The 15314-nt window shown below is 31.9% G+C and overlaps 1 protein-coding gene across 1 annotated transcript in view; it reads right to left on the bottom strand.

Annotated features, from left to right (window-relative positions):
• Positions 1-15314, bottom strand: part of LOC129231357 (NECAP-like protein CG9132) — a 43719-nt gene that overhangs the window by 9231 nt on the left and 19174 nt on the right. The window contains exons 2-4 of the mRNA XM_054865649.1: positions 13525-13625; positions 8639-8743; positions 4501-4582 (exon numbers count right to left, since the gene is read on the bottom strand). Of these exons, the coding sequence (XP_054721624.1) occupies positions 4501-4582; positions 8639-8743; positions 13525-13625 (288 nt within the window). The remainder of the gene's footprint in view (positions 1-4500; positions 4583-8638; positions 8744-13524; positions 13626-15314) is intronic.

Here is a 15314-nt window from a genome sequence, read left to right on the forward strand (position 1 = left end):
AATTAACTAGAACATTAAAAAACTATAATATATAACAAAAGTGCAATGTACTAAAAAAATAATAAATAAAATACCTGCAATTTTGATAAATTGGTAATTTTCCAGAAGTCAAAAGTATAATTTTTGTGATTTCTATCTATGCAAACAAATCTCTAAAAAGATGGCAATTCCAACAACTACAAGATGATTTCTCAACTCTGTCAGCCAATTTCGCATGCGACGAATTATCGTAGTTAAATAAAAGTAGTTCAGATTATTCCTCATAGGGAGGATAGCATTTTTTTAAACTAGATTTAACATCGAAGCAGATAGATTAATTTCCAGGTCAGTAACAGGGATCATACTCTTCAGAAAAAAAAACTCAAGCACTTTTCAAGAGTGTAAGAGAAAAAAAAAATTTTTTTTTGAAGGCATCACCATAGATTTGTACCATAAACACCGTATGTAAATTCCATGTAATTTAAACAGATAAACAATGAGCAACAAATACAGTCGGAGTATATGACCAATGTACAGATGTAGAAGTGAACATTTCGTGGGAGGGGGGGGGTGTAGAAAGGAAAAAAATGGCACACAAAAATTCTAAATTTGGGTGAAACATATTTGGACCAGCTCTTCCCATTGATTTCAAGTGATCCTCAACATTAGACTACACATATGAATACTGAGAAATAGTTCTTTTTTCTTTTTGAAGGAGAGAGAGAAGGGAGGACAATGTCACTTTTTGTTCTAAGTTTCACACATTTTTTGATTTATCTAATGTATATTCAGTTAAGTATAAATCCATTTATCAAGATTAAGTTGGAATTCTTTTTCAGTCTAAAAAAAGCAAACTAATTAGCATTATTTTATTAATATGAGTACATTCCAAAATTATAGTGTATATATATATATATATATACATAAAAGACTGATTACAACACATTTCTTTATAAAAATCAAAATGATTCAAATTGTTAAGAAAAAGGTGCATTACTGATATAAGTTCTAAGGACATTACTTGTTTTTGAAAAAGATAACTTTACAAACAAATAATCTTTAATAATAATAATGCAGCAAGCTTATCTAGATGCATAGAGATCTTTATGTCTGTCGGGGACTTATTTTGAACCAAGACAGTTCAACCAATTAGCCTGAAATTTGATACTAAATTAATTTGGAGAGTACAAGGATTTTATATTACTACACAGAATATGCTTGGAGCTGAGGATAAAAAATAAAATAGGTGCACATTTTAGTTACAGAAAATTTAATTTACTTCAAAGGGGAGGGAGTAGGGTTGGAGATTTTCATTAACTAACGAAACTTCTTTCAACATGAACAATGCTGTGCCAAACAACTAGTTTAGAACAAGTAAAATCAACTATTTTTACTATTAAAGAAAAAAAAAAGCTTACTTGTTTTTAATATTTTTTTCAATTTGTTTAATGTATGAAAATAGCTTTAGTTTAAAAAAAAAAAACCTTATTATTACTTAAATAATTATAATACATGGACTTTCAAAGGAGAAAATATCTTCCTGAAAAAAAGGGTGCAATAATTTTAAGAGGCTGGGGAGCAGTGAGGAGGTCAACAATCAAAGTCTTCAGTTTTTAGCCGTATCATCAATCTCTATGATATATTTATATGAGGACTTTTATGAACCAAAAAACTCTATTAGGAAAAGATTCTAGTTGTGCTGGTGAAAGGGGACACTTGAAGCTAAAAGATTATGAGGATTACTCCATTCATATTGGCGAGAAACAAATATGTTACATGAGCAAGTGGGTACCAACATATTTTTGAGGTAGTTTTGATTATAATTGAATCGTTGAGTCTAAAAACCAGCAATAACCACTTTTTTTAAAATTATTTTTATTAAACTGAGATTATTTTACTTTCCAGTTCAACTGCTGTTGATACACCTTTTAGCCTGAAAAAAAAGTCATTTCATTAAAAAAATTACAGAAAATGTTTCCATTTAGTTTGAAAACAAGCCATATCCTGGAGATGACTTGTTCTCTAACTAAACTTAAACCTATACTGTACATCTACTTCTCAACAATATTTCACATTTTCATTTCCCGAGGTTCCCCAATGCCTGTCAGCATTTGACTTAACCTGATCAGAAACTTCAGGACAAAAACACTGCCACCCCCATGGGGCCAAATAGCAACACATAAAATATGACATCTTGCTATATGAAATGGAGAACATTATTTTTAAATTGAAGTAATTTGAGTAAAAAACTAGTTGAACTGAAGCAGCACAATGCTCTATACATATGAGTTACCCTACATTTTATAGTGAATACAGTTAATTAAACAAGGGTATTATTTGCAGCTTGAATAGTGCAATAACCTTGCGGTGACCTTGAGTGTTTTTGCGCAAGCCCTAATTCATCAACCACATCATAGAGGCTCAATGTTAAACAGATGACAACAAATATGATTAATGATTTAAAAAGTGGATGGCTGAAGTATTATAAGAAAATTTTATTATAAAAATGCTCATATGGAAAAACAAAAAAAGAAAAAATACAATTTTGGGTACCTTAATTACTACAGTTTTACTTATAAAAGTTTGACACCAGGTGAAGTTGAAGTATGCCAAATTATTGGTCGTTTAAGCAAGTTTTAATGTTTGTTTTATCCAGGGTTCCCCCTGTAATTTGCAAATAAAATTCAAGTACTGTTTAAGGACATTTAAAAATTTCTCAAGGACTTAAACTTTAATGCAGGGTACGCAAAAAAAAAAAAAAAAAAAAAAAAAAAAAAAAAAAAAAAAAAAGATTAGCTTCAAGAATGAAGTTATTATCAATGAACCGTAATGATTCTTTTCAGAATTGATATGCAATACATTTTGTAAAATTAAAAATTATGAAATGTTTTGAAATAAAGATAAAATTTTTGAGTTAGGGTCATTCTCCAGAAAATTTAACTTTTGAACGCAAATATTTTTCAATTTTGAAACCTTTTGTTTTCTTTATTTTTTATTCTTGCATGAAAGTGTTACCTACTAGAAGTAAATATAAACAATGGTCCAGCTAAGTTCCAATTATTTTACTCATAAATAAAAAAAATAAATGCTTTGTTCACAGAAATAAAAAAAAAGAAAAAACTTTTAATGTTTAAAAATCGAGGACAATTTAAAATCAAAGTAGTAATTTTGTTAATTGTGCAAACAATGAGCTACTTTAATGTTTTGTGGGAATCTAATATTAAGTTCTCTTAGTTAAAGTACAACTTAATTTTTAGTTATCCTTTTAGTTCAAATGTGTGCTAAAAATAGTATTTAGTAAATTTGAGAATATACTGGCAATTTATAATTTTGGTTGAATGCCTAATATTGATGCATTTCCCCTCCATCATTCATTTTTACTTCAGAAATAATGACATTGATAAGGTCTGTCACGAAAGTGAGGAATTTTCGGTTAATATAGGCCTGATGGACACATTTTTCATGAAATTTTTTTTCTTAGTTGCTACATCTGCACATGTTAAAAATATAAAATACATTCATTTCTTTTTTTACATTAATTTACATCCCTGAAATTCCATTTTATGGAGGTGAGAGTTAACCACAATAACCACACTTAGTTTTTCAAACAAAAATCTTCTTGTTTTTCGATAAAAAATCTCACAACTTCTTTATGGCTGAAAATAAACAAGGGTATGTTGTGTCACGTATCATGGAAAATAAAATGTGATGTTATTACTGCCACGTGTTAAAGAGAAATGGCATTTTGTGTTTAGGTAAAGGAAGTGAGAATTTATTGCATAACATGATTTCTTATCCTACTGAAATGAACTAAAACACAAAAGTTAAATTTACTTAAACAATTAGAATTTGAGACACTTGTGAAAGGAAAAATAAATAAGTATATACTTTAAATTAAACAAGTTATTAAGCAACATAAACAGTCACACCAGATGTATGAGATGCCATGGAGGTGAGAATTCACATGTTGTGAACCAAAACTATATTAAAACAAAAATTATCATTAAAAAATTGATGGCAGGTTTAAATAGATATATTTTTGATTAAATTAAAAAGCATTGTTAAATGAATTGTTCCTTAAACTTTCCACAGCAAAAGGCATATGACAGAAAGGTACACTTTTGGAAGAATGACTCATTAGAATGAAAAAGAAAATTCTAGGAGAATATACATTGGAGTGAAATATTCTATATTTTGGTTGATTTTTGAAGCAAATCAAATTTCCTGCTCCAAGGATTTTGGATGTTAAAGATTTCTTTTTTTGGACGATTCTTTTTTAATTTTTTTTATTGAGGACATCTTTTAAATGATTGAATCTTGAAATAGTTGACTGAATTCCTTTACATTTTTGTGAGATATAGATACTAATTATGGTGAAGATCAAAACAAAAGCAATCCCTTCAATCAAACACTTTCCTTTGTCATCACTCGAAAACACTTCAATACTCATGTTTTTTTTTTAATATGACATCTAAATTGTTCATTTTAATAATTAAAAAGATTTTTAAAAATAAAGCATACTTGAAATGTTCCTGAAGTGCTACATTTAAATCAAATGAATCTCCACGATCAGCAAAACCAATTCCTATAAAAGCAGCTCTGCCTAAGAAAATGAAAAGCATATAAGAAATTTCGCATAAGAGTTAAAGTAACATTTTCATTTTTAAGGCATTTTAACAAGGACAGATACAAGGAAGGGGTGATGGCCTTCCTTTTTTGAGGGATCCTGCAACAGCAATTTTCCTGAATTGAAGTCTTGTTATAGGCGAACTTTGGTGAGGTGAGAGGGTTTCTAAAATTCCCCAGAATTATTACCAAATTAAAGTTCTAAAACGAAATATTTGAATACTTCTTTCAACAAAAAAAAGTTCATAAAACGGAAAAACCGGGGTTTTTCTTGACTAAATCATTAAATTTTAGTAGTTTTTGATGAAATGCTGTGGCAGTCCCCCCCCCCTCAAGCATGAAAAAATCAGATATGTTTTAAGAAGTATGTTAAAAAACAAATCACCCCCTAATTGAAACATTTTTGGATCTGTCCTTGCATTTTAGTAACAAGGAATTTGTCTAATAAACTTATATTTAGTAGACTGTCGAAGCAATTAGAAAAATTCACTAAAATATATGACCTATAAACTGTGAGTATCTATTTGCAGTTTTCTCTGATATAGACACCATTTTTCTATTCAGCACTTTTTGTTAACAAAGTTCTACTAAATTTTAACATGATAAAAATGTAGGCATTGCAAAAATTTTATGCAAATGCTTGTTTTGAAATTAAATTCACCCTCTTTATAAGGCACTTTTTACTTGAGGTACTTTTTCTTTGTTTAATTATGTGCTAATATGACAAAAGTACACTAAAATTTTAAATAAGAAAAATCATGCATTCATTTTCACTCTTTCGATATCTACTAAATAACTTCAGTTATGTTCAGTTTATAATTTGTGTTACATTAAATTGGGATAAAATGTCTCAAAACAGAGGAATTAGTTCAAGCAATAATTGTCATAATAAGTCATGCACAAACAGATGGATTCTACCAAGTGAAAACAGTAATGTATTCAACTTGAGTAATTAAGCTTTGAAGATTGTGAATACATCGGACATGAAGACCCTTCTAGAAGCCATCAACAACCACCAAAAATGTGAGACTAAAATCTTGAACTCATTGTATCGTTTAAGTTTTCCTTGAATGGTACACATTAAACATTCCAAAAGTACCATTCAAGAGATTGTGATGAATAATAATTTGCAGGAGTGAAAAGTTCTCAGAGATAGTGCCCAGGTTCTTGCCTGAGATTCAAAGGTCTTAACAATTTCTCAGCTGCCTAACAGTTCTGACGTGACTCCATTAAACTTCTTCTTGTTCCTCTACTTGAAAAATAATAGAATGAAATCTTTTTAGGGTGCCTGAGAAAATCAAAGTGGCTCGTACATCAAGTCTCTGAAGTACATTCTGGAAAAGACTGCCTTCGATGCCCAAAAACCTAGCCAGAAGCAATGTGTCAAAATAGGAGGATTCCATTTTGAAACCTTTTAAAGCATTGTATGACGTTACTTTCCCAACACACCTAGTATATATGATAACATATTACAAAAAAAAAAAAAAATAAATAAATAAATAAATAAAATAAATAAATAAAACAGGAATGACCCAAGCAGATATGCAATGGAGAGGAAACTGGATTGCAGGTACATTTGTCTACTGAGGTAATTATTGAGGAAAAAAAGGGCATTATTTATTTGTAGGTGAGGGATCTCAAAATAAAAATACAAGTACAGTGAAATCCTGTAACAACGAACATTAAAGGGACCACAAGTTTCAATCATTCGGACTGAAATTTTGTTGCAATGAAATTCAAGCAATGCAATGAGGGATATTAAATCAAGATTGAAAAATTATTTCGTTGAAATGGGTACTTCATTGTGAGGGAATTTTATTGTAAATTAAAATCATAAAAATAAAAGTTAAAAGATCACAAATACCATTAAAAGTTGTAGACATGTGTTTCGAGTTATGAGGTTGTTCAATGTAAACAAACGAACTTAGAAATGAAGACATCCAAAAATAACGATTTTTCTATCCAAACTTATTTTGTTTTGAATATGAGGACGTTTGTAATTATGAAACTTATGCCTGCAATTTTAATTCCTATTAGTGAATATTTAATGTAGCCTTTTAGATTTTAACTTATCGCACAATGGTAAAAATTTTATTAAAATATTTATTTTATAAATTTAGTTATTTATTATTACAGCTGACACTCCATTTTACAAGCTCCTTGGGACCGCGAGAAAAGTTTGTAAATTCGAAACACATCAAAAACTATATACTATGTGTGGTATGAATATTTCTCAGATAGATTTTATCAATACTGATCAATATCTTATTTTTGGTTTTGTGCCAAATTAAAAAAGTGTGTGAACACAGGCCTCCAGAAAGGCAAATTATAAGCTCAAGATCTGCTGACCACTTTTACGTAATTTATTTCTTCTTTAAAAAAAAAAAAGTTTAGTAAGGTGAGATTACAACTTAAATTAAAGGCATAATTTTCTCTCAAGATTTCCTATTCCTGGTGTTGGAATTCTTAGGAAAGAGGTCATTTGACTTCATTTTGAGTTTGTGGGGGAAAAAAAAAACCACTTCCAGTGCATAAAAAAGAATGAAAAATTACATTGTTTCAAATGAAGATTTCTTGGGACTAAGGAATAGTGAAACAGTGAATATTTGTAAACTAGATGGTTCGTTAAATTGAGCATCAAATGTATTATTATTATTATTTTTTTGCATGGCAGGTTTTAGTCTCCCCTTTCTTTTGAGGAAAACTGATGCATCTTATCTTCAAATATGTTATAATATGTTGTGCACTGTTGCAAAGTTGAATAATGTCACTCTCTGTTGGATATCAGGGCACTCAGATGTCAAAGGAAATGAAATAGCTGACCACCTTACAACGAAAGATTCTGATACTCCTTTTATTGGTTCTAAACCAGCAATTGGAATTTCAAAGAATTTCATCAGGATTGCTGTTTTTGATATTTATTAGGATAAAACAGCATCATAACTGGTATAACTTGGATGGGTATCATCAGGCAAAGGAACTTAACAGGGTAACCCTAGTAATAAGGCAAAGGAGTTCTTGAATCTCAATAGTATTAGGAAGGCAATTAGTCTTCTTACTGGTCATAGTACCTCAAAGTGGCACCTTACTATAATGGATGTCAGTGAGGATCCAACTTACAGGGGTTACCATGCAAGCCTCTTTCATGAGGAAACTGTTACTCCCATCCTGTGTTCTTGCAAAGTGTTTTCTACCTTGGTTGTTTGCTCAAAACGAGGGGGATTCATAATATTCCCATTAGGTGTTTACCAAATTTTTCTTCAGCTACTTTGTTTTCAGATTTCTGTTTTGGGGACTAGTACAATAGACCTCTGGTTCTAGCATTTGGCTGAGTCAACCTTTATTTCATTTCATATTTTCAAATAAGCTGGTCCTTCAAAAGCAAGCCTTTCGCTCATTATTAATGTTCGTGACGGTATTATCTCACTGATTCTTGAATATTCGAATTGTAGATAAGAGTTTCAGAAGATGAATATACATTTGTAAAATGAAAAGAGCTTTCTGTAAGAAAAGCACACAGAATTTTAGTAACAGATTTATTGATGATGATATTTTATCAAGTTTGCAGATAAAAGTAGCTTCAGTACTTAAGTACTCTTCATAGAATCATTCTAAATGTTGCTGATTCTATCTTTGATCCATTAAAAGTATTAAGCTATTCTACTAAAATCTTAGTTTTTAATATAGTTCACTATGAAAATGTGCATATGTAGTACTGAGTTATTGCTTATAAAAAATTAAAACTTTTTATGCTTTCAAAGAATTTATAAATTCAAGCTTATGGAGTAAGATCTGAAATTGCCCCCCCCCCCTTTTTTTTACATTCATCACTGATTTAATAAGTAACAATTAAATTCATCAAGTAAAGACAAAAACTTGATTTGTCACCAGTAAAAACCTTTGCACTGAGTTTTTACTCATTCATAATATTTAAGGAGTTAAACTAAATGATATATCATGCTTAAAAACATAATAAAAACTTATCACATAAAATAAACACTAACTAGTATGAGAAAATGAAAAACTTTTATACCATTTACATCTTCAATCCTCAAAACAAAATAACGACTAGAATCCATTACTGCTTCCACTGCAATTCCTGGATATTTATCAATAGGGCTTTCAGCAAAAAGTTCCCCTAATTAATAAAATTATAAATTATATATATTTGTCCAAAAAGATAAATATTTACAACTAGAGTTCTAATTTATTTACAGTTCAATGAACACTGACTTTATACCAGTGATGTTCCCAGCCCGGGTGTCACATGGTGTGGTAATTTGCAGTATCACTCCCCCGTCCAAAAAACTTACAGTATGTAAACATGTAATTCATACAATTTTCAGAAACTCATTTTTATTCACATGGTATAGTGAAAGTTTAAGTTAGCTAATATACATTAAAAGACAAATATAAACTGTGAAAGCATTTTATGCAACATTTGCCTCCTGTAAAGGAATTGGTGTTGCCACCAATCAAAGTAAAAGTCAGACTTCTTCCCATTTAGGGAGCCTCACTTTACTTTCTCAGGAGCTACCCCATTCAGATTTAATCCTTACTCCCAACGTGAATGGAGTTTGGTTCTCTCAAGTGATAATTATAAAAACCCAACAACAAAAACATAAATTGAAATCAAATTATATGGATTCAAGAAAAAATTACAATACTGTGATTCTGGGGGAAAAAAAAAAGACGTACCTAAACGTTATGTTTTAGGCAAAGAAACATTTTGAAAATTACTCACCAATTCTACTTACCAACAAGCACACTAATATTAGAGTAGATTAAAATCACAAATTAACAACTAAACAATGGGTTACAAAACAGATAGAAGAAATTAATGATGTCAGAAGTTTAAGGATGAAGTCAAGTTTTGTCCATTTTAATCTCTTTTTTTTGTTGTCACTTTAGTTGTCAATGTGAAATCCCGTCTTAGAGCTTTGTAACTAGTGAAATATGAATGGATTTATTGAAAAGAAGAAAGCATCAGAGATAAAAACAAACTCGAGCCTTTCAAACATACAGTTAGTTAAAATTCTTTTTCAGAAATAAAAAAAAAAGAGGGTAAAATGGACAAAACTAGGCAAAAGAAATGCATGGTAGGATGATAAAACTTTAATTTAATTAATAAAAACGAGCTGATGTGTGCATCACATGACTTTCTTTTACTCCATTTTAATGTCATTTTCTCATTATTGGCAGTTTTAATATGGTTCAATAATTTACTCTCTAAATATCACCAACAGTGGCCAAATTGAAACCAGATTTTAAAAAAAATTTAAAATATTTTTAAAAATTGCCAAATTTTTTGCCAAGTTGGCGACAAAACTTGGCGACCAAAAGACTAGCGATATATCGCCAAGTGTCCGCCAAATTATAACACCACGTGAGTTTACATCGAAATTAACAATGATTTCTTCCCAAAAAGGGGCAAAAGACCCCCTTTGGATCATACAAATGCAATCAAAAAAGAAGGTGCACAACTAGACCCCACTAGGAGTCTACGTACCAAATTTCAACTTTCTAGGACATTCCGTTCTTGAGTTATGCGACACACATACGCACACACATACTATGTACATACAGACGTCAAGAGAAAATTCGTTGTAATTAACTCGGGGGTCGTCAAAATGGATATAACAAAAATATAAATTGAAATCAAATTATATGGATTCAAGAAAAAATTACAATACTGTGATTCTGGGGAAAAAAAAAAAGACGTACCTAAACGTTATGTTTTAGGCAAAGAAACATTTTGAAAATTGCTCACCAATTCTACTTACCAACAAGCACACTAATATTAGAGTAGATTAAAATCACAAATTAACAACTAAACAATGGGTTACAAAACAGATAGAAGAAATTAATGATGTCAGAAGTTTAAGGATGAAGTCAAGTTTTGTCCATTTTAATCTCTTTTTTTTGTTGTCACTTTAGTTGTCAATGTGAAATCCCGTCTTAGAGCTTTGTAACTAGTGAAATATGAATGGATTTATTGAAAAGAAGAAAGCATCAGAGATATATTAGAGAAAACACATAATTCACATAATTCACGTATACGAGAAAACACGTATTGTAATTTTTTCTTGAATCCATATAATTTGATTTCAATTTATGTTTTTGTTATATCCATTTTGACGACCCCCGAGTTAATTACAACGAATTTTCTCTTGACGTCTGTATGTACATAGTATGTGTGTGCGTATGTGTGTCGCATAACTCAAGAACGGAATGTCCTAGAAAGTTGAAATTTGGTACGTAGACTCCTAGTGGGGTCTAGTTGTGCACCTTCTTTTTTGATTGCATTTGTATGATCCAAAGGGGGTCTTTTGCCCCTTTTTGGGAAGAAATCATTGTTAATTTCGATGTAACTCACGTGGTGTTATAATTTGGCGGACACTTGGCGATATATCGCTAGTCTTTTGGTCGCCAAGTTTTGTCGCCAACTTGGCAAAAAATTTGGCAATTTTTAAAAATATTTCTCTGATGACACTACATGACACACATACGCACACACATACTATGTACATACAGACGTCAAGAGAAAATTCGTTGTAATTAACTCGGGGGTCGTCAAAATGGATATTTCTGGTGTCTGTACGTTCCTATGCACATATCCACGTGTGGTCGGGTTGAAAAAAAACTCAACATTCATTTGGGGGTGAGCAAGATGGAAATTAAGGCCGATTTTTGGGTGAAATTTTTTTCGCAAATACAATACTTCCTTAAATACTGTTTAAGGCTTTCACGGCCGGCGTCAATATGGGGAGATAACATTTCCGGGCTTATTGGCCGTGGTCTAATTGGAGCAGAAATTCCAGACGTTTTGGCTTGCTTTGCTGCAGCCATCATCAGTGGTTTGAGTTTGGTGAGACTGATTCCTGGCTTCGGTTGCTCCGGTATTGAAACAAACTGCTGCTGGTCCTAATTGGGAGGCGTTCTCAAGCCGCTGGTGGAATAAGGTTCCTGATTGGATGAGATTTAAGCCGCTGGGTGGTCCTGGTCCCTGATTGGATGGGATTCACAAGCCGTGGTGGCTATCGGTTTCTGATTGGATGGGACCACAGTATGCTTTAGACTGTTGTGGCGAGCGGATCTAAGGGCAGGGTGCCATGTGTTTGGTAAATTGAAATTCTCCTCTGTTGAAATTAAAGGGGTGTTTGAAAATTTCTATAGCTTCGCGATGAAGACGGGCAAAGTAATAAGATGTTGTAGACAAGATTTCTGTGTCATTAAATTTGATGTTGTGGACTCCTTCTTGTTGGCTGTGTTCGACTACGGCTGACTTATCATAGTTTCCTAAATGGCAATGACTAACATGCTCAGAAAGGCGTGTCTTGATGCTGCGCTTCGTAGTTCCGACATAAACTGATCCACAGGAGCACGGAATTTTGTAAACTCCAGATGTGGAGAAAGGGTCACGGGGGTCCTTCACTGGGCGATAACAATTCCTAAGTTGAGTGGTGGGCATGAAAATGGTCTTGATGTTGTGTTTTTCAAGGAGTTTTCCAATCAGGTCAGTAACTCTGTGTAGGTAGGGTAAGAACACTTTCCCTAATGGTTCAGATGGGGTAGACTTCTGTTCGTTATTTTTGGATCACCTGGGATGAAGGGCTCTTCTAATTTCTCCTTTAGTGAATCCATTGGCTTGAAATGCTAGCTCAAGGTGTTTCAGTTCCTCCTTCAAATGTGTGGTTTTGCAGATTCTTTCTGCTTGGTGCATAAGGGTATTGACGACAGCCATTTTTTATCTCGGGTGGTGGTTTGAGTTCTTATGAAGGTAAAGGTCTGTGTGTGTGAACCAGCAGCAGTTTGTTTAAATACCGGAGCAACCGAAGCCAGGAATCAGTCTCACCAAACACAAACCACTGATGATGACTGCAGCAAAGCAAGCCGAAACGTCTGGAATTTCTACTCCAATTAGACCACGGCCAATAAGCCCGGAAATGTTATCTCCACAATACTTCCTTTTTTTAAAAGGAAGTAAAAAGGGGCAAATCGTGTGACCTGTGACCCCCGTCCCATTAAAACCCTTGCAATACATTTGGTGATGAATGACCATTCTCTAGAAGTGGCCCTTATTCAGAGATAGATAAATATTTAGCTTTAACAATGACTGAAAATTTAAAAAAGTTGCTAACCTATCGTCATTTTGATCACATCCTTATTTTAAGATGCAATTTCCCACTTTACCTACATCTGTAATAAATAGCACATGGTTCAGCAAGAAAAAGATGTAAAAATGCGATAACAGCCCACTAGTATTATCTGGCATCAAAATCGCAGATAAGTCGGCCTGGGTTGTATAGGCATTTTAAAAGAGCATTCTTTTTCATATAACAACTTTGAACTTCTGACATCATTAATTTCACCATTAGTTAGCAAACATTCTATAAATCATTTAGTATGAAGCCTTAGTGTTGCCTACAGGGCTGGATTAATCCACGGTTTAGCAGATCTATGGACCTGGGCACCATAATTTGAGGGGCACCAAAACAGGATGGGTGAATTTCTTACTTTCTTCCCTTTTTTAAAAACATTTTTAACCTTGAAATAGAGCAGATTTTCTTGTGAGAAAGGCACGAAATTTTAGCAGGGCCTAAGCATCCTTTTATCTTAACCAGGCCCTGGTTGCCTATTGTGACAGAATGCTGATAGGCTCTTCTTATGATGGGGATCCAAGGTATCAGTGTGAAAGATGGTGGTTCTAACTACAAGATCACAAAGAACTTATCAAGAAATTACAAGGATTTTGGTGTTAAAAACAGCATTTCAAATAGAGGAATGAGATTGAAATGAAACATTTCTAAAGAACAACCAATAGCACACCTTCTAATGTGAAATTGGGGATTTTTATCAAGAATCTTACAAATCAATTCAGTGAATGCACTAACTTTCTTTATACAGTTAAATACTTGCCTGTTGTTTTGTCTTCTAATTTGATAATACATTTTTTTCCTTTGCACACTACCTTCATTCTACCTGTCCAGTCAGGAGCATCAAGTTTCCAATCTGCAGCCCTAAAAACAAAATATATTTTTACAATAAATAAACTCTTTTTAATGTACCTGAAAGCAAAAGAAGAAAAATTAGACTAATTTTTCATAAAATAAAATTATACAAAGTTTGCTTATCAACAAAAAGACCATTTGTGTTTTGCATTGAATAATCTTCAATTTGTATGAATAAAAAACTATGAACTGTACTAACTTTGTAGTAAAAAGAAAAAAACTAAATTGCATCAAAATTGTACCAAAAAAATTCAAAATTTGTTAGTTTTGTATTAAAAAAAAATCTATCAATTTTCATAAACTTCGAAGCAGAAATTTAAGATGCAATATTATCAAAGCAACATTCGATACAAATTCTGAAACATATGAAAACTCTTACATGTTTCATTGAATTGCATAGTTGCCAAGGGAAAATTTCAGAGCATGTTTTGATAATAAATATACGTAAATCAAGAATCAAGCCAAATAAATTCTACCGACTGCATGTGACATACTTGTTCTCCAACTTTAAAAAAAGATTTTTTTAAAAAAAAGAAAGAAAAAAGGAAAAAAAAAAAGCATTTTTTGTTGACTTATAAACTATTTTTGGAATTACCAGAAAAACATCATAGGATGGGCAGCACTGCTTAAGCAAAATGTGAGTTACTTCAGTTACTAAAAAATGAGAACAAAATTTCAAATAATTTGAAATCTAATTTTACATTTGAGTTCTTTGCAAAGTCCTCAAAATTTTAACACACTACACACATACATATAAATTAGGGATGCACCGGTTATCCAGTACCTATCCAGAATCGGGCTAAGTTTTTTTCTATCCGGTTCAGACAGGTATCCGATCCGACCAGTCCACTCTCCGGACAGGATATCGGGCAAATTTTTGCAGGACATCCGGTTAGTTATCCAGTATAGATGCGGGGGTTATCTGGTGTATATGGGGATTATCCAGTATGAAGCGGAGGTTTAATAGAAAATTTTCAATTAAAATTTCATGTTTCGATAAATCTTTTGGATGATGTAATTACTTTTCATGTTTCCTTCATTGATTTCTGCTTCTATAGTGGTTGGCCAAATTATTAGGGACACTGCTGGAAGTTTCGACTCGCTCTTTTAAGAAATAAATTATGAAGCATCAACTTTTTTTCTGTATTGCTCCTGGCACCATTGTTCAGGGGTAGAAGTGATCGACTTGTCACATATATGGGCATTTTACACAAAAAATATAGGACGAATATAGGACACATTATATGAATAGTTTCGCTATGAAAAAAGAAATAATACGTACATATTATTTATTTATTCTTATCAATGATTTTGTTTTAAAAAAAACCCTCAAACAAAATTATAACTTACACCTGAAATGACTTTCCTGTAGTTGAAAGAATAATTTCTGAAAAAAGTGTAATTTGTAGAAAAAAAAAAAAAGAAGAACAAAGTGAAATTTATTGATAATTAACACAGCAACTCACAATTTTTGCAGGGATAGTCACAAACGTTTTTATTTATTTATATAAGCTATGTCACAAACATAGCTTATATAAATAAATAAAAACCGTCTTTGTGTTGAGAACTAACAGGAAATAACCAATGCTTTACATGAAATACACCGCCAGTTCAGTCATTTCCAGCCGTAGCACAAATATACAGATATTTTGTTCTATAAATTTCCACAAAAAGAAAAGATTGCAAAAAGATTATTAG

This window comes from Uloborus diversus, chromosome 10 (genome assembly GCF_026930045.1).
Source record: "Uloborus diversus isolate 005 chromosome 10, Udiv.v.3.1, whole genome shotgun sequence".
Classification (NCBI taxonomy): domain Eukaryota; kingdom Metazoa; phylum Arthropoda; class Arachnida; order Araneae; family Uloboridae; genus Uloborus; species Uloborus diversus.